Source organism: Manis javanica, chromosome 7 (genome assembly GCF_040802235.1).
Source record: "Manis javanica isolate MJ-LG chromosome 7, MJ_LKY, whole genome shotgun sequence".
Classification (NCBI taxonomy): domain Eukaryota; kingdom Metazoa; phylum Chordata; class Mammalia; order Pholidota; family Manidae; genus Manis; species Manis javanica.
The window spans coordinates 28652983-28674083 of NC_133162.1; the positions used below are offsets into that span (position 1 = coordinate 28652983).

The window sequence follows — 21101 nt, forward strand, 5'->3', positions numbered from 1 at the left end:
CTGACCTTGAGTATCTTAAATATGCTATTTTACTGTTTTCCAGCATAAAGTGTTGCTGTGAAAACTGATGATAAATCTGATTTCCTTTCCCTTATAAATAACTTGGTCTTTTTGCTTATGACCAGAAAATGTTTTCTTTTTTTCCCCAGCTTTATTGAGCTGTAGTATATTTTCTTTTATTTTTTTATCCAGTATTTTACTAGATTATGTCTAGGTTTTGGTCATTCTGTGATGCACTGTGTCCTTTTCAATATGTAGTTTTTTTCCCCAGGAAAATTTTATTGAATTATGATTTTTTTATATTTACTTTCTGTAGTTGTCTCTTTCTCTCAGTTTCTTTTATAAATCTTTTTATTTTTGTTCTCTTTTTTATGTTTCTTTTATATATATTCACTCTTTCAGTTCTTTTGCTCTTCATTTTTGAAGTAATATTTTTCTTTTATTTTTTATTCTTTTCCTGAGTTCTCTCACCCTACATCAGTTTTTCTAATTGTGGTTTATGCTTTTCTTTCATATTTTCTTTAATATTCTTAATTTCCTTTACTAGGCTTTGAAATATTAGATTATAGTTTTCATTGTTTTCATGGGCATGTGCTTTCTGGCATAATTTTATTATTTCTAGAGAGGTTATTCAACTTCTGTTCTCTTTCTTCTTAACAGTTTTTTTGCATGAGGTTGATTATGATTTTTGTTGTTCATTTTTATGCAAAATTGGTTTTCCTGAATTTTAGGAAGAGGTGATGGATTAGGAGAGCTTGCCTAGCTTCGCAGCTCTAAAGCTTCTGTGTGTGTGTATAGCATTGAAAAGTATGGTCTGTTGCTTTCTGAGATATCCTGCTTTCATTTCTCTCTTCCAATTGTATCTGAGCTTTCTGTTTCCTTTGCCTTGATTAACTGCACCAATACATATTATTTTCCCAAACATTTCTCCTCATCATGGCATTTTGTTTGTAGAAGGGAGTTTTGGCTGGTTGGTTTTGTGAATTCACAGGGCCCAAAGAACTTAAGGCCCTTCAGACTTCCCATGGATCCTTGAACCCACCTACAAGTTGGATTATACAAAGTCTCCTCAGTTTTCTGCTGCTGTTTTCAAGTATGTCTGGTGCTCTTTACAGTGAATGTATATGGACACAGAGAGAGAGGGAGGGAGGCAGAAAAGATGGAGAAGGAGAGGGGGAAAGGGAGGGAGGGAGAGAGAGGGAAACATAAACAAGAATGCATGCATGCACATGAGTTAGAGGATTTCTGAGAAGGCGTCAGGAGCCAGGTTCTCCATGCCTTACTCTCTAACCACAGTGTGCTCAGTAAAAGAGAGGATAGTCATGGGTATAGATTTAGAGTCTATACAATAGCAAATATATATCATATTCAAAATCTTTAAAGAAAATGATCAACATTGCTGAAAAAGGAAATTTTCTTTTGTGCAAAATATATTCTCTGATGTCTAGAAGGGAGTGCCATTTTGATCAAGGAAGGAAAGCTGATAAAAATGTTGAAAGATATGCTATGTTGATTTAAATATTTATAAAATATTTTAATGTTTATTAGCTAAATATATGGGCCTACTTATATATTACGAAGACTCATTCAAAATATCCTAGTTTAGCCTCTGAATCTAGATTTGAATCCCCAAGCTATGTCTTACTAGTTACTTCCAGCAAGTTATTTAATTTCTCCAAGCTTCAGGTTTTTTTTTTCTTTAACATGAGGCCATGACATCTTACTACGCTGATGGACAGTGACTGCAATGGGGTATGGGTGGGGACTTGATAATATGGGTAAATGTAGTAACTGCATTGTTTTTTCATGTGAAACCTTCATAAGAGTGTATATCAATAATACCTTAATAAAAAATTAAAAAAACATGAGACCATGAGAACATGTTAAACTTATTGTAAAGATTAAATGAGGTAACACATTAAAATGCTTTGCACAGTGCTTGGTACCTAATAAGTGCATAAGAACATTGCTTCTTTTTAAGTATTATTCTTTGTCTGCATGAGTGGGTAGATGGATTTCATACCTGAGATGACAAAGGGCTTACAGGGACATTGGTTTTATTTTCACATTGAGTTTTCCTCTGGCAAGAACAGTTTTTGCCTGTTTGTCTTCATGGTATTGTGTATGACCTACTCTTTCTCTTCAATAGTATGACTTTATTTTGATTCCATTATGCCTTGCACACAATGGGTACTCAATATATTTGACAACTTTTTGTCTTCACAAAATGTGAGTAGCTCACTGCTTGTATTTAGATAATCTGGTTAAAGCTCAGCTTGGCCATGTCCACTTTTGTCTTCATGAACTTTGTGCTTTTTTTACCACTTGGACTCTCAGACTTCCTAGCAGACAACCTAGGGGTTGTTTCTCTAGCTGGTGCTGGCTGTTGCTGTGTTTGAGATTGCTGCTTCATCTATCATTACTCTTGCAAAGATCTGTAGACACATCTGTGGGCATTAATTTTCGTGATGTTTCTGACTGCTCTATTCCATATTTTACAATTGCTTATTCACCATCCATGTTCACCGAACCCTATAGTCCATATTCCTTGTAGTGTTTACCCAGTCCATTTCTGTTTTCTTTGGCTTTGGAAAATCATCTTATTAATGACATAGTAGTATGAATTTTCCTTTTGCCTCTCTTTCCATGGGCTGTATATTAAGTGCTATGTGTTATGCAAAGATGAGTTCCACTGGACTTTTAAATAACTGAGGAAGTTTCAGTACTTAATCGCTAAAACATAGACAAAAGGGAACAGAGCTAGTCCTGGAAACCTTCTAAAATAATGGAGCTCAGGTTCTATTTGATGTCCCCTAAAGTAATGCTTCTCAGACTTTAAATCTGAATTTTAATCTCTTGGGGAATTTGTTAAAATGTAGATTGTCATTTGGCAGGTCTGGGGTGGAGCTTGACATTCTGCATTTCTAACGGCTCCCAGGTTTGATGATGGTGCTGGATCTGTGGCTCTTACTTTGAATATCAAGGCTTTTAGAGCAGCAGTATGATCTGACCAGTTGTACAATGAACTAGTAAAATATGTTTTCCCTCCATTTACATATTTATGGGCATTAATCATATGAAATATCTTAATACTGGTAAATATTTATATAAAATACAAATCTCAAATGTAAATGAGAGGAAGACTTATTTAACAGTTTTTAGCTTCATTGAGGATGGATTAGGAAGCGTATTTAAATTAGTATTAGGGGTTTAGTTTAGCCATTAAATATTTTTCTGATGTTGCTAGGCATTTTATTTTTACATGTACTCCCTGCCCCCAAATTATTACAACAGATTACTGTTCTCTGTTCTTATTTTACATATAAAGAAATTGAGATTCAGGGGAGTTAAACAACTCCTTTAAGGCTTCTTAGTAAGTCGTAAAGTTGAGATGAATTTAGATTTGACCTTGAAACTCATCCATTTGGCTCTGTGGTAAGCTGCTTTCCAAATACTGCTTTCCTGGGAAATGGTCTTCATATAAATATTTAAATATGTATTATGGATCCCTGTAAAGGAGTTCATATGTTTATCTATCTGGGAAATTTTAGGTATTTTAGCTTTGTGAGTCTTTACAGAGTTCTGTGAAGCTTACAGCGGTGATGGAAGGTGTGTGAGTGTGTGTGTGTGTGCTCATGTGTGCACACTCATTTTCCTTACATGAGATAGTTTCCTAAGGAGATATTTCCTCCTCTGTAAAACCAAGGACCTGAAGTAGATGATCTCTAATATTCCTTCAAGCCCAAATATCCTATAATATATGGGATGTTTTTGTTTTTGAAAATGTGTTGAGGTAGAGGGAGGATTTAAAACATTTTCACCAGCAGATGGCGCTCCAACATTTCTACAACAGGTAACCTATAGCTAATAGAAGCTAGGCAAAACTGGAGACAGAAAAGGCAAGAAACAAAAAAACAAAAAACCCCACCAACTCATACAAGTGTGATGATTCCAGTTATCACTGTGATGGAAAATTACATATATCTGTCAAGTAATTACATATATTACATATATATATAATATATATATAATCAAGTAATAGACCCCTATATATACAAATTAATGTTAAATCATAATCCCTTAAAAAATTCCTTACAGTGTTCCATAGCAATTTCCACCAAACTCTAGTATAGTACTTACCAAATGGATTTTTGTTAACCTGTTCATTTGCCAAGCTAGACCATCAGGTTTCTTAGTACAAGATTTCTCTTTCAATCCCAAGATGGGGCAAGGCACTAGGGAGACACACTACCTAGTCATTAGTTAATACTCAATAAGTATTTCCCCCTTTCATTACCAAGAATATTAGTTAAATATTGCATTGAATGCAGGAAAATGTTTATGAACATTGGTCCATGCAAAGCCTTTTTTATTTCCTTTCAATGATTACCTAATAGGCATCAACTCTAATGTGTTTGGTGTGTCCTTTGGTATTTTGTATCCTTGCAAAATATATTGTTTTGTGTATGTTTAATAACATTGTTATTATGCTGTGGATATTCTTCTCTTTTTTGTTTCTCACATATTATTCTATTTAAAGCCCATCCATGTTGTATGTACATTTAGGTCATTGCTCCTGACTGCTGCCCTCCTCATTTTATCTATCCATTTCCCTTGTGAAATGGCACTCGAACTTTTTATAGTAAGTAACCTATAACTAATCTCAAAGTAGAAACTAGGCAAAACTGGAGACAGATAGAAAAGAAAAAGAACCCCCCCCCCAAAAAAACCCATAAACTTATATAAGTGTGATATGTATTAGTTTAATTCCTCAGTATTAAAATCAGTTTTTACTGATCATCCTTATTTAAGTCCTTTTATGAGTCTTTTGTGAGTTGCTTGGGAATTTATGCCCATAATGGGATTGCTGTGTTTTAGGGAATACACATAAGTAATTTCACTGAGTATCTCCAGAATGGCCCAACTGGTTTACACTCTTCTCAGCATGCAGAAAGGTTCCCATCTCCCCACATTCACAATTTGTGTTTCTCACTATTCACATTTTGCTAATCAGATGTGTAAAGTGAAAACATTTCTTGAATGAATAATCAGTTGAGAACCCGTTAAAGCTAATAGCATACATGGTATTTGCTTGCTTAATTTTCCCCCTTTGAGGATAGTTCCTTACTATTTGAACTTTCGTTGCCTGAACTCAGGGACAGAATAGATTCCAGTAATTTTTTTGTTTTTTGAGATACTTTTTAGTATTTGAACTCTGGCTCCTCATTACCTGAAACCTAGGAATTAAATAGATTCAAATAACATGGTATTCTTTGTCATCTAAATTTGCTTTCTGAAACTAGAAGCCAAATAGAGTTGCATAGTAAGGATATGCTGAGGCCCTACTCCAAGTAAATTATCAGAATATCTGGGGGTGGCCCAGGCATGATAATTTTTAAAAGGATCCTCAGGTGATTTTCATGTGTGGCCAGGGCTCTTAAATCATTGACCTAGACTCTTAAAATCATTTTTATTTCTTCCTGAAAAGGAAAAATTATTTTTACTATTTAAACACAATATCATGCTGGCTAGGCTTCAGAAAATCAAAAAAGAAATGCAAAAGTTAAGTGTCTGATGGAAATGAAACATACTTTCTGAAAGTCACAGCACATCAATGTCTCTAGGTGACCCAAAGGACTAGAAAAATTGGACAATTTGGTGAGAACTAAGGTTGGTAAAGTTTAGCATAATGGCATTGAACCAAGGAAAGATTAGGATCTTCTTATGTGAGGACAGAACTAATCCAAAGAATTAGGGATCTAAATGTTAATTCAGACAGAGGTAAAATATTCAGTTGAGCATGTATATACAAGTAGAGTCTATCAGCTGATTTTGATTATTGAGGAGTAGATTGAAACAGTGGCAGGCTTTCTGTTGTCAGTATTTGTTTCATTCCATTATTATGAACAAAGCACGTTAGGGTATATAAAAAGGTCAAAATATGCTGTTAGCCTAGGGAGCAATAGAAAATATAATCATAGCTAGTCACTTTTTTAGGGTCATCAAATACAATTGTGTTCCCTGCAGATGTATTATTTCAGATCCAAGTTCTTAATGTTGAGACAAAAGCAGATATATTGAGATAAGTATATATGATTTATGTATTTCATTTTCTTAGAAATTATCCTTAGCAGTAGTTAATACTTAGAATTGTCTGACTAGGAAAGTGGTATAGAGGAGAGTGTATAAACAGCTTATAGTTTGAAGGTAAGTATAAATGACTTATGGTTGATGAAGCTATAGAATATATGAAAGGCAATCTGGATTTTTGTCCTGGGACATTATATATAAAAGTTCTCAGGTATTTTCAAGAACACACATACCAAAAACATAATCTGGTTATCAGTAGAGCTGGCTAGTCTTAGGTTCTTTAAGAAACAGCATTTTGAACTTTCTATTTGCTTTATAGAATTATGAGGATAAAGCTTGTCCTATCTATGCTATGAGCATAAAATGGAATAGTATACATATAAAATATACTATTTCAAAACCTTAGGTTTTAAGTGTGTAGAATTATTCCTGCCTTATCTATGCAAATTATAGTTCCACCATGAAACCCAACCAGTGAAAATGTAGTCAAGTAGTAACTATGCCAGGAATTAAAGACATTACCTCATTGAAATCTCACAACACTCATGGAGGGACATTTTAAAAATTTATTTTATTTTTATTTTATAGATGGGGAAATTGGGGCTAAGCAAGAATAAATAAGTTGTTCAATAAAGGTCACATGAGTAGAGAATAAATTGTGAGCTGGATTTTAACCAAAGTCTATTGAGCTCCAAAGACCTTGCAATTTCCAGTTTAACATGATGCTTTTGAGAATTTGCCTGACTGTACAAAACGCAAAATGGGCTAGGATGGTAAAATGACTCTTCAATGAGTGTGACTAAGGACATGAATAATTTTAATCTTTTTAATTGTTACTTGGTTTTCCACCTATAGCACTTCCTCGAATAGCTGTAATCCCTACCCGCAAACATGCTAAGGGATTTCAAACTGAACTCATTGGAGTTATCTACATTTATTATGGTTATGATCTTCCCCACGTAAGTTTGTTGCTTGATGGCAACAACAGGGACAAAAACTATCCAGGTTGAGTTTTCTTAGGTTATGAGGGAGAACGTAAGTCATAGAATTATAAATTCCTTTCCTCTTCAACTTTCCATGTGGAGAAAGTGTTGCCATCCTTTGCTCCTCAAAGCAGGACAGAAGCACAGTCTTTGTTATACTCAGCACTGTCCTTTGCCCACTTTTGTCTCCCTCTCCTAGTGGAAAATTGAAGGAGGCATGGAAACCTACTTAACTTTTCTTTTTTTAACCCTACGTGGTTAAAATATGTGGTATCTACCAATTCTGTTACTGCATTTATTGACATCATATTAGATATTGTTTACCTTTGGTTTCAAGTTTACTACTGTTTTTTATATATAACTTAATTCTTGCCCCAGGCTTCAATTAGGGGGATGTATTTGTGGCAAGTATGGGAGAGAGGGAATAAAAAATAACAAGAAACAAATAGCACAATTGTATATTTTAGAATTTATAAATCACTTTCTTCATGCATAACCTGATTTGATTCTTACTCTATGCTAGCATGTTATATTAATTTTAGAGTAGGCAGCTGAGGCTTAGAAAGTTAAAACATTTATCCAAGGTCACAAAGCAAGTATCTGGGAAAATCAGGATTTAAACTCAGATCTCCTGACTCCTAGTCCAAGGTTCTTTACTTTGACAAGTTGTTAGAGGGTATGCAACATTTTAGCCACTTACATTTAGCCACTTACGTTGGTTAAGAACACAGACATGGGCTTTGGACTTAATTGGCCCTGTGTTTCAATCCCTGTTACTACTTACTAGCTGTGTACCATGAGAAAGTTGTTTAATGTCTCTGATCTCAATTTTCTTATATGAAAACTAGGTATAATAATGAATTTTATTGGACCATGAGTTCTCAATAAATAGTAGTCATCATGGACAAATACACAAGCAAGGAGGAAACAGTAGACTGGCTGCTATCACTTCATACTTCTCAGTCCCAGTTATGAGGGAAAGAATTTTGTTCCTGCTATTATACATCAAGGTATAGTTCTCTCAGTTGGGAAGAATGGGTATAGAAATAACTATGGCTTTGAATGTTTAATAGAAGGAAAGGGAAGTGGCATATAGAGTCAAAGAGTTTGTGACAGGCTAAAAGTGACAAAAGAAAACAGGAAAAGTGGATAAATTATTGTAGTGGAGATGACCATTGTTAAAAAGTATGTGCATCTTGCAGCAATAGTGTATGTATGCTACAGAGTAGACTTTGATCACATTAGTCTCAGTCACCACTCTTGGTACCTATGTTGGTCACTGGCATACTTCCAGTGGTCTGAGATGAAATGATAACAATGTTATAGTGATTTCTCATGGAGCTAAGTTTATTCAGTTTAAACAATTGCTCTTTGACATGTCATTTCAGCTTTATATGGCTGTTAGTATGATCTTTTCTTTTAGAAAGTAATAATGATAGTTGATAGATTTTTAAAAGATCCTTACCAGACAAAGTTAAAAATTGGCTATTATATGTAAGCTGTTCTCCCCACTAACTACTGTTTATTTTGAAATCCCATAGTCTAGAAATCACTGAACCAGTTAATCTTCAAGATTTCTTACAGGTATGGCAACCTAGATTCCTAGATATGAAGACTTGATCTACTAGGACTATTCAGTAACACCAGGCAGAGCCTCCAAGGAGACTTCAATGCATCTTGTTTCCAATAACTCATATTTTATACAGAGGCCCATTCTTGTCCCCTAGTAAATTACAGTCTAAGAACAGAGGTGCAAATTGTTGTCACCAGCACACAGAAGATAGGATAGAAACATCAGTCTAATATAAAGATTAATAATTAACTACTTACAACATGTAATTTAGGGTTAGATGAGAGGCAAGACAAAAACCATGATACAGGGAGGGAGGGCTATTTGGAAATTGCAGCACTCTGGAGATCTACACCCAAACTAGACCAAAGGACCAAACAATCAAGTAAGTCATCTAGGAGTCAACTAGTGCTATCTGGAATTCCTTAAATTTTACTGAATTGCTTTCTTTGACTCAATGTCCTGAGGCTGGACATGACTATAGAATTTCAATGGTTAGACTCCAAAGATGGTTTTCATTAAGAATTAAGAAAAAAGCACTTTGTTTTGTTGGTTTTGATTTTTATACTACATATGGATGAAAACATTAAATACTGGATAAAGTAGGTAGGCCACCGAACAGTTGCAAAATAGTTGGATCAGTAAGCAAAAACTGTGGATAAAATTCATAATTAAGCAGATTCTCCTTATACCCAAGATCATCCTTGGTCACAAGAGTAGGTATTGTTGAAAGATACTTTAATTATAGACATCTAGTAGGTGAGTTATTTCTTTATTTTATTCAAGTGGTCTTCCTCTGGTTGGAATTAATGTGGCTTCTAAAAGTATATCTCATTGTAAGCCAGGGAGTGTTTAGACCCTTGGAAATTCTGGCCTTGTTAAAAATATGCAGTTGGTTTTAGTTCTAAATATTGCAAAGGAACTAATAGTTTCTGAATTTGCAAGGTGTTTTCTTAGCAAATGCAAATTAGCAAATACTAATAACTGAGAAAGCAAATCCTTGAATAGAAACCTTAAACAAAGTTTACTGTGACAAAAGTATTCACATTCTTCTTGAGAGCAGTATATGATTTTAGTATATTGAGCATGGTTTGATTTACCATTAATTTATTTCACAGACATTTATTGAGTGCATATTACTAAGTGCCTAGGCCTGCAGATACAAAGATAATCTTTGCTTACCAGGCTGTCACCATCTCTAGGAGGTGCTTGGTGTACATTTTAAAAATACAGAAATTTCCACTGGACCTTATACTGTAGCACATATTCACACACACACATATTTTAAAGAATCTAGGTGTGTTAGAAACTTTTAGGAACTTAAGGAAGCAGGACCAGAGGCTTAGGGCCAGAGCCCACATCTAACACTTAAGTATGTAATACCTTGTTTTTAAAAATCATTTAAAAATAATATGCCATGGCCTCATTTTATGAGTCCTATTACTAGAAGGTCTTATAGGCATGTCACACTTTAACCCAACCTAACCTCTGGATTTCCTGGTTGCTTACTTTGGAAGGAGCTAGATAGGAAACCTCAGTTGAAGGTCATCTACTCCATCTAGCCCTTTTCAGATTCTTTAATCCTGTCTGGGGGTAGGGAAGGGGAGACAGGTTGCCATTTTAGTGTTTGTGGGCTCTGAAACTGCCTTTTGTGTACCCACCCTTGGGGAAAATCTTTGTTCTGCATTTTAGAGTTTTGCCTGTTTGATATCGTGGGTACCCATGCTTCATAAAGTAGTTATTTTCATCTGCCAAGTAGAAGGCCCATTTTGTTTCAGAAAGAAGTCAAAAGTGGGGCCCAGTTGAGTGACTGCAGTAAACTGGGCCTGGCTTTTTTCCTGTCCTTAAGTTTGGGACCCAGGACTCCATATGAGAGGTGCTGTGGGTTGGCACTCCCTCTGTAAGCTTGGGTGGGTGGTACACTGTGGGCCCCCCAGGACTGTTCCAGTGCATTCAACATCCATGTGCCTGTGGCCTCTGGCTGTGACTGGGGCTGAGCTTGAGAACCCAACCATGTCACTCTGTTCCTCTCTGGCACCATAAAGTCACACTTCCGTGCAGGAGGGTAAGCCCAAGGTTGACCTCAAGGAGGGGCTGGTGGAGTGGCTGAGCAGTGGCTCAGATGGGCGCAGCTTCCCCCCAGACTATCCAAGCACTGACCAGGTTGCTTTGACTTGGCCTGTCAGTGAGTATCGAAAACCCAAGACACTTTAGCGTTGGCTGCAGGCAGAATGGAGCCACATCTTGGGCCCTTTTCCCGCCTGGTGGATAAGCCTTTTGACCTGGTAGCTGTGTGTATTCCTTCTGGCCACTCTTTGCCCTATCAAGGTCGGAGGATCTTCTGTGTGGCTGCCCATCGCGTCGCAGAGGTCCATACTTGTGTCCATGGAGCCTCCCTCTGCACTCTGTTTTGGCAGGATTGCAGTCGCCGGCGCAGGACCCCTCTGCAACTTAACCACTAATGCTTTGGCTGCTTCAATCCAAAGGGAAGGGCCTGGAACACATGAAATGCCTGACGCTGTCCCGACAAACAGGCGTGCGGCCGGTGCGGACCCTACTCCAGTGTGCTCAGGGCTGGCTTGGGGCTTTCGTGTCGGGGTCGTAGCTAGAACCGCCCTCCCCAGAGCCTCGCTGGGAGGGAAGTAAAAACAAGAAGTACCGCCCCGTACCCGAAACGTTATAGCAGTACAGTTTCGATCCCTCTTTCCGTTTCCTGACCCTAGAGGGTTAAAATCAGGAGGGTACATCGCCACCCCTTCCCCCTACTTCCCGCCTCTCCCCCCACCCCCTTACCTTTAAAAAGTTAAAAAATGTCTGCAGTCCAAATCTCTTAAAGGGGCGGTGCTGGTGAACGAGTACTTTTGGCACGAGTCGCTGAGAAGGCTGGCTAGGGGCGTGAGTTCGCTCCACCAGCACCAAAACACTGAAAAAAAAAAAACATAAAAAAAAACCCGAGAGAGGTGGGGGGGAGGAAGGGAAAAAAGGGGGGGGGAAGGCAGACAGACACACACTTTAGATAAGGACAATTAGTCACCAGCGAGACCCTGAAGGAAGAGAGGTTTTAAATCAGAGGGATTTAATGAGGGTGCTCTGTGCCCTCCCTGAAGCCATGCCCTGCAGCGACTCCCGCCCCCCCGCGTGCCTAGCCCCGGTGGCCGTCTTCTGGGCTCTGTTGCTCCATCTCTCCCTTTCCTCCCGAGCTGGAGACAGGAGACCCTTGCCTGTAGACAGAGCTCCAGGTTTGAAGGAAAAGACTCTGATTCTACTTGATGTGAGCACCAAGAACCCAGTCAGGACAGTCAATGAGAACTTCCTCTCTCTGCAGCTGGATCCGTCCATCATTCATGATGGCTGGCTCGATTTCTTAAGGTAAGGCAGGGGCTTCGAAGGATCATTTTTTTTTTTTTAGTTACAACCCCCCACCTCTTCCTATCCCCCAGTTCAAAGGGGGAAGAAGAAAATAAGCCAAGCGGATCTCTCAAAGAGAAGAAGGGTTTTCCTCCTCCTGGAATATTTGCTGTGAGTCTGTAACTGGTGATTGAGAAAAGCAATGTTTTCTATTAAGATGCACATGTTTGCAATGCAGAAGGCATTTCAGAAACTTATCAGTTATGACTGAAAAAATGTTGTGCTTACATATATCCACAATTAGCCTCCCCGTCTCCTTCTGAAAAAGAAACAAGAGGTTCAAGGCAGTTACAAAGCGAAGATCTCGAGCAACAAAGACCCGAGAGGAATGGGTGTGTGTGTGTGAGTGCGTGTCTGCGAGTGTTCAAGCGGGGATCGCACCAAAGTGGAATTTTCCACGGAAAGAACGTCTCGTCAGTTCTCTCCCACTCCCAGACAGAAAACGAATTTAAGCAGTGGCTTGAGCGATGGGCAAGTCGGATCGAATTAAAAAATTTTTATTTTATATCCTCTTTTGTCGTCTCCAGACTTCAGGACTTTGTTAAGACGCTTTTTATAGACCGAATGGCCCCTACCGAGTCCCTCCTCCTTAAGTCTCCTGCGGTAACTGCATAGTTTAGTTTTTCTTTAAAGAAAAAAAAAAAAAAAATCCTCGCTCCGGTCATAGCATATATAAGGAGAGCGGAAAGGGTCCTAGAAATACTCCCGGAATATTTCGGAGGTCTGGACCCGGCACCGGCGGATAGCAAACCTGGAGGTTTGTGATCACGGACTCCCCTACTCTAGGGTTTGGAATATAATTGGGCTCATTTTGTCACCGGGTTACTAGGTTAGAAGTTAGGCAACCAACCACGGTTTCTTCCGATCAGGAACAGTTGCAGTGTAAAAAGGAAAAACTCCTCTAATGTCGAATCCAAGTGTTGAATTTTTAAAAATTCCCTCCAAAGTGGAGCCTCAGCTGTAGGCTCCCCCAGTGAGCCCTGAGCGCTCTCAGTCCCACTTCCCTGCCCTGAGGCCGCGTCCGCCGTGCGTCTTTCGTGAGTATCTTTAACTCCTTAAGAAATAAGAGTTTTGCTTTTCGTGTGAGTTTTGCTTTTCGTGTGCGTCTGGCCCTCAGCTCCGCAGGTCTCCCCCGGCCTCGGCCTGGTCCGCGGACCGGGCAGGTAGCGGGGAGGCTCCACTCGGAGCTCTCCATCCACGTGGAGCGAGTGTCGCGGGAGGACTAAGTGGCTGCTGCTGTCGCAGCAGAGGCCGTTTCGGTTCCTTTGGGGGCCTCCGCGCGGCCCGGCGGACTCCTCGGAAGCTCTGCCTTGCTGCGGAGCGCGTCTCTGAGCTTGTCCGAAGGTGGGGGGCATAGGGGTTTTTCTGAAATGCACGCCCCACTTGCATTACGCTTCTCCAGCTGCGCGGACTCCTTCAGGTTTCTTTTTCTTTCTTTTTAATTTTAAAACCATCTTTTCGCTCAAAATGCTTGCCGGTGAAACAGATTCTGGAAGGCGTCTTTTCGGGGAAGAAGCCGTGGCGGGCGCTTTTGCATTGGCTGTGTAGGCTTCCGGATGGATGGTTGTTGGAAGTGCAGTTTCCGCGGGGCCAGCCTTCGCGGAGGTCTCCTCTGCCCGCTGCCGGCCCACGCGACGCCGCGACTGCGCCCGCCCAGGAACTCGATCCTGGAGTCCTTGGCCAAACACCCTTCCCGCCACCAGACTTCTCTGAAAGCGGAGCCCAGGGTTCTTTTTTTGTTTCTCGTATCCACGTCTTTTATCATCCTCTTTAGTTTCCCCATTTGGATTTGGATTTTCAGAACCAGAACCAAAACCAGAACCAGCGAAGAGTTAAAAAGAAGTCACAGACGCGGAGCTCAACAGCTGATCCCCTTAGCACTAAGATCATCTGTACTTGCTCTTTCTCTACCCCTTCGCAAAGTAGCAGCGCTGGTCTTAAAAAAACCTGTTTACGCAAACCATGAACTTAAATAGATGTAAATGCCGCTGTTTTGGTGCTCCTCTAGTCTCTTCCGACGCGCAGGTTGCACATTTAGGCAAATTTCACATTCCCCAGCGCTTGCTTCCAGAGGACCCCAGGTGGGAAGGAAAAAAGATGGAGCCCAACTCGAGGGGCGGAGAGGGTGATGTTGCCTTTCCTGAGGTCGTGGTGAATCATTTCAGATGTCAGAGAGACATTGCTTTTATTGCGAAAGGTGGGATGGGGAGTGTTCTCAAAAAGTCAAGCATTTACCCTGGGAATCGCTCTTGTCCAGGGGTTTGGGACATGGATGCGGTTAAAGAGTAGTGGAAAAGTAAAAATCAACTTGACCTCAGGTGCCTGCTCTGAGAAAAGGGTTGCAGGTTTCGCCTTCTGGTCGAGGAGACAGATCCCGGCTTTCACCTTAGAAATTTGACCAAAGTCTGAGGCCGGCGGTCCCAGTGCTGGGGGACTCCGCCTGGAGCGCCATCCCGGCAGTGGCAGAATCCACCCACTCCGCCTTAGTCCGGTGTTCTCAGCAGAAGTGCCCCTCGCTCCCCTCCACACATAACTGTTAACATAATTTACCTTTTGGAAATAATTACCTTTGGCGAGTAGCATCGGGGTGTCTGAGGGAAGGGGTCGCCGCAGCCTGGGCGCCCTGGGGAGCCGGGCGGCCGAGGGTAGGGGCGGGCTGGGGCGCTGGGCGCAAGCGAGACACATCCGAGCGGCCGGGGCCCCTCGCGGACGACGGGCCGGGGCGGACACAGAGCCCCTAGCCACGGCCAGGGTGCCCTTGGTGGGTGCCCCTCGCCCTCTCGCCTTCCCCCGGCTCCTTTCCTCTATTTTCTCTACCCCTGCAGCTCCAAGCGTCTGGTGACCCTGGCCCGGGGACTTTCGCCCGCCTTTCTGCGCTTCGGGGGCAAAAGGACCGACTTCTTGCAGTTCCAGAACCTGAGGAACCCGGCGAAAAGCCGCGGGGGCCCCGGCCCGGATTACTATCTCAAAAACTATGAGGATGGTGAGAAACTTGCTTTCCAGCCTTGCGGGGTGGGAGAAGTGTGTGGAATGGGAGAGAGCATTTGCTCTGGTGTGTGTGTGTGTGGTGTGGTGTGTGTGTAAAAGCTGGTAGCTGTGAGCAAGGGGGCACTGGAGTGTGGGACATCTGACATGATTACTCAAAGGCGGCTCACCAGGTAGTCCTGGTCCCCGCTGCCAGCCTTTCTCGGGGTGGCTGAGCTCCGAGGGGAGAACTGGTAGCCAAAATTTCTGGCAGGCTAGTCTTGTGGGGAGAAGATGCAGTGAGTTTCTTGAGAAACTTCAGCCAGGTTCATAGGCTACTAAAGGGTTAGGGTCACATTTCATTATTAAAACTCCAGAAAAATGTGCTTTTTTGTTTTTCTTACTTCTTCTTGCTTTCCTGAGATGAGGATATGGAAGCCCCTTTTAAACCCACTCTATAAAGTGTTTTGGAATAATCGCTTTTAGATGGGTCCCTTGTTGGGGAAAGCTTGAAAAATCTCTGCGGTGGCTTCTCCTTCAAACTGCTTAATCTCCACAGTCCCATTTCTTCTGTTTTAAAATGGAATTATAAATGCCAGCCTTCTTTCCTGCCAGGATCAGATGAGTTAAGTGTTGGAAGGGTTTTGAAAACTCCAAATACTATTCCAGTGTGAGAAGTCAATCTTTTTAAGTTTTAACAGTCTCATTTTAACTAGGGAAAAATAAAAATAAAAATAAAAATGGGATTAAAAAATTTTTGTTTAGAGCGTTTGGTGTAATATCTATGAACTTTCTTGTGGGTAAAGGGACATACTGTTTCAAACAGGCAAGATGGGAATTGGTGGGTCTTCCATTATTGAGGCTATTTAGATTGGATAAAAGAGACATTGGTGTTCATTCTTGAAGGGCTATCTCTGCCCTGCTGTCCCTTCTCATAAGTGAGCTACAGTTTTATTTTTAAAGGGTTCAGGGACAGGTTCTCAGAGCTCCCTGGATTTTGTTACAACTATCTTTATAAGCCAGCAAAATGAGGAAATGCTGTTGTATATTCTGGGGCTTTCCCTGAATGAGCATTCTGGAGAGATACTGGAATCTATTTCAAGGGTGCCCGAGAAACACTTTTAAGTGCCAGAATGGAGAAAGAGAGCAAGGCTTCTTGAGTGTGAAGTGTGAATAGGACTTAGTCTTACAACATTTGCCAACATGGGTAGGTGTTTAAGGCTACACCTTTTCAAAGGTAAATGTCATTGCTATAAAAACATGGATTGCAAGTATATTTTGCTGTCACTCAGCATAAAATGCTGAAAGGTAAAAGATAATCCTGAACAGCAGCTGTGATGGTAATTTGACCCAGGGCCTTATAGCTCCCAGGGTCACTGTCAGTTCTGTGATCAGACACAAGAAGGGATAATATTAATGGTTTTCCTGATGAAACAGCTCTTCTTCCAATCTATTTGAATTGCTTCCTCTTTGGTTTGTGGAAAAACTTGTAAGAGCCTGATTGACCACTGGGAGGGGTGAGGGGGAAGGATCATTATAAATTAATAGGAATTGGCTTTTTTCTCCCAAACTTGTACCTGGTATTATATTATCTATTCAATGAGAACATGAGAGCTGCTTAAAATGAAGGGTACAATTTGTTTCCCTTTGTCAAAGGAGAAAGTGGGCATCATGGGGAGAAAGGAAATTGGCGGAAGGCCTCGCCCCATAAAACTTCGTAGAATTAAAAAAAATCAGATATGGAAAAGATCTAAGAGGTCATCTTCAATCCTCCCACCGCTTCACAAGCCAGTACAGGATCATTGCATATGGAATCTTTTTCGTGTTTTGTCCAACCTGGTATTAAATATCCTTAGGAATTCAGTTTTTACCATACCTGTGGGAAAGAGTTCTTCTTATCTCATACATTTTTGCCAGCAAATTTTCCTTTTATAAATATTCTCTAAATCTTTTGATTATTCCTTTTTGCCTTTTTTTAGACATCTACCTTCAAAATAATTTGTCTTTGGTGTGTCAGCTTTTCAAAAAAAGGGTTCCTCATAGCTGCTTTTTATCTAGACTACCTGGATTTAATTCTTTTAAGACTTTCTTTAAAGTCACTCCTTCAGACACTAATCTGTTTTATTGCTCCTAGCTGAACTCCTTTTGATTTATGTCTCCCTAGTACTAAGATGCTCTGAACTATAGTAGTATTTGAGGCCTTAGCAGAGTTAGAGAGAGTAGGAATGCCCCTTTTCTGCCCTTTGCTGCTCACATATCCTTAAATCACCTAGCAGAATCAAGGCAAAAATGTTTTTGGTATAGTCTTAGCAATTTTGTAAATATTATACTTGAATTATTGCTTTTCATCCAGTGATAACTGTCATCATCATGAGCATCTAGAAATAATTAGGTCTTCTTAGTCAATGGCCCTGTAGTAGGCACTTGGGCATAAGCACCTTATTAAAAAAAGATGTATTGACTTAAACATAGTACAGAGTAATAACATACATTTTGAGTAATAAGATACATCTACTGGCATTTCATGAAGTGGAATTTCATTGTGGAATTTGGACTTACAAAGCCTGCATTGCAGGCTGTTTTATCATCGGTGAATGTATGGCCTTGAACTTGCTGCTTCTCTATAGCATATGGATGATGATACTACCTGCTGTGCATTGCTTTGTGAGGGCTCTAAGAATGTGTGTAGAATATTTTGTCAATTACAAAGCACTATATGAAGGCTAAGGATTCTTTAATTAAAGAAAATTTCAGAAAATTTATAACATTTAATATTTTAAAGTGGGATTAAGGAATGATTAAGATTTGGTGAGACATAAGTTTATGCAGAAGAAAGGAGAAAGATTTAGGGATTTGTTTGAGAAGATTAAGAGAATATAGGGAGTTTTGTTTCTAAGGAACAGAGATGGAACACAACGTGGCTTTTTTTCTTCCGTGTTTGGTAATGAGAGAAGTGACTAATCTTTGGTTTTGTTATACACTAATGTTAAAATGAACTGATAGTTTCAGCTTGGGTAAAATACACTTTTCTGGTTAATTCATTTATATTGCTACCTTGATGTGATTTGTTGTTATTTTCACCTGAATTAATAGTGCAATTAGTAAGTCACATGGCTTTTATTTTCCAGGTACTTTTTTTAGAAGCACTTTAATACAATTGCATTTTCTCTTTCTAAAGCCACTGTTCATGTATCCTTTAATATGGGTATCTACTCCCTTCTATGCTTAGGGAACTTGAATTTCATAGAAATATGGTGATGATGGAGGAAATGAAAATAGAATTGTTCTTTCATACCTCGGAATCTTACCCTTTGCCTAACTTCCTCTCTGTTCTGTGTGAGGTTATGCTTTTCTTGCTCCCAACAAAGAAATCTTGGGTTAATCTTTTGTTCTTAAGTTTATTTTGCTTCTTTGTTATAAATTCAGTGTGCTTTATTTGTATGCCTGTCTCTTTTATGTACATATCTTTAATCAAGATGTACATCATTTATTATGCACATTGAAAACCAGATTAATATTTATAAAATATCAGATTCATCACGTCACTCTTTTGCGTAAAAACTTTGATTAGTTTTGGATTGCTTACAGAAAATGTTGAAACTCTTCAACTTGGCATTTAAAACCTTTCACATTTCAATCTCAGCTTATATTTTGTGTCCTGTTTTTTCATATACCTTTTATTACAGCTCTACTTGGTATTCACTGTCTCCTTAAAGTACCTTCATAATCTCAACCATGCACTTTTGTTCAGCCAGTATATCCCTTCTTTGAATGTCTTTCTCTTGGATTCTGTTTAAATCTTGACCCCTACCCTACCCAATTCTTGAAGGTCCATTGCAGATGCCCCTTATTTTAACAAGAACTCTCCTGAGTAGGCCATTCCATAGTAATCTCTTCTTTCTCTAGGCTGTTGTAGCTTTCACTCTTTATATAGTTCTTTTGTCCCCTTCCTTGTTTTGCTTATTAACTTTCCACATATGTGTGTGTGTGTTTTACTTTTTCAACTAGAATGCAAATTCTTTATAGTAAGGGACCATATCTAATTATTGTATATTCAGAAGAGTTTAGCACTGTGTGTGATGCATAGTAGAACTTCAGCAAATATTTTTTGATATGTAATAGATTAAGAGTGCTGTTAAAGGCACTGGGAAAATTGAGGCAATTAATGAAGAAATGAATGCATACAGAAAAATTTTATTCATTTTTGCCTTCAATGCATATTCCAATGAAGTCCATTTTTAATGCCTATATTAATGACATTCTTCATTATTTTAGCCATTTGCTTGTATCTTTGGTAGTCTTAAATTGTCTTGGTTTCATGCTATGCTAAATCAACTTTACCCTCTGATTTAAAGCCTTGTACTGGACCCATGTGAGTTTTTTATTGTATCTGTTTCTTCTTTGACTTTACTTTTGCTTTCCCTCATTAGCTTATGTCGTTTCTATGCCTAATTTTCCAAGTCTTGATTTTATAAAATGCCTTTTTACAGAGTTCAATGTTTTTAATCTCCATCTCCTGAAGATTTTCTCTTTAGAGAGCTTCTGAAATCCTATATGATGAATGTGAGTATACTTTGTAAACACTAAGGCACTATACAACTAATATTATTGTTTTCCTTTCTCCAGGAAGTTTTCCCAGTCTTAGTAGAGGTGAGATAGCTAATTCTTTTTCTTTCTATTCCCATTCCATTAGTCAATACATATGACATAAGAACAGCACAACTGCCAAAGTATATATTTACTTTGAACTTATCCATCTTTCACTATCTCATTTTATTTCACATAAATGTTTATTGAAATTCAATTACATTTAACAAGTTTTTGTTGATTACTATTTATTTTCATGCTGTAGAAAAAATGCCAGAATATCAAATAAATAAAACATACTGTCCCAAATCACCGGTAGAACACAGCAGTAATAATTGCTCTAGGTAAGATTCACTAATCAGTAAATAAGTATATGAAATTTTAAGGTAAAACAAAATACTTACATACCTCAAACATCTCTCCCATAATATTAGTTAATTAATTGTTGTGGTGGTTTTAGCATATTTAAAAAATCCTTTGATACTTCTCTCTCTAGGAGGTAGAGTTTGACTTCTCTCCCCTTGAATGTGGGCTGGATTTAATGCCTTGCTTCCAAAAGAGTGAGTCTGTAAAGGGGAAAATACTAATTTTACAGTGGAAAAGCTGACAGACATCATTTTAGTAAAGTGATCAAGGTTAACATCAGCAGCTAAGTCATATTTATATCATATATTCCCTGACATGATGTGATGAAAAGGGCACTTTACCTTTGTGGTACTCTTTCCCCAAATCTATAACTCTCAGTAATTATGAGAAAACACTAGTAAAACCCAGTTGAAGGACACCATACAAAATACCTAACCTGTCCCACTGTCAGTGAACTGATAGCTTAGTTAGTGAGATAACATTTATACTGATAAAAATGAAGAGTAACAAAGGCAATATAAAATGAAGTGCTCAGTGGAACATAATAGTTTGCTAGTAAAACAGGAAAAGTAGAGATGAATAGTGGCCAGTCTTAGGTGGGAGTTAGATTGGGCCTTGTGAAAGATGGGTAGACTTTGGAGAGGTAGACATCAGAAGAGGGGACGTTGACTCAAGGAAAAGAGCATGAGAAAGCCTCAGTGTGTGTTTGAATAGTAAGGAGACCACCCTGGCTGCATAGAAGGTGTATGTTAGGAATTATCTTATTTCATATTGGTAGAACCATGTCAAATTCTTTTTTATAGAAGCCTGTTTGCACATTTTTTGCTAATTCAGAAATGTTTACAATGAAAACTTTATCAGTAAAAGTACATGTTAGAAATTATTCTATGGACTATTGCTAGAATTATGTCTAAACTGGGTTTGGAAGTTCTGGTGTATTTTTGCTAGTTCTAAAATTTGTGACTAATAAAGAAGGAAGAAATTACATGTGTGAGAGAAAAGGTTGGTTGGGTAAATCCAGATCAGATTGTGAGACTCTAGAATTTTAGACATAGTAAAATGAAACTGTTCCTGTAGGAAAATAGAGGCTGTTATAAGTTCGTTTACTCCTTTGGGGAACAGAAGGACACATT

The 21101-nt window shown here is 39.1% G+C and overlaps 1 protein-coding gene across 1 annotated transcript in view; it reads left to right on the top strand.

The window, feature by feature from the left end:
• Positions 1-11601: 11601 nt before the first annotated feature.
• HPSE2 (heparanase 2 (inactive)) overlaps positions 11602-21101 on the top strand; it is a 667843-nt gene continuing 658343 nt past the window's right edge. The window contains exons 1-2 of the mRNA XM_073240566.1: positions 11602-12012; positions 14877-15034. Coding sequence (XP_073096667.1) covers positions 11723-12012; positions 14877-15034 — 448 coding nt within the window. The 5' untranslated portion in view covers positions 11602-11722. The remainder of the gene's footprint in view (positions 12013-14876; positions 15035-21101) is intronic.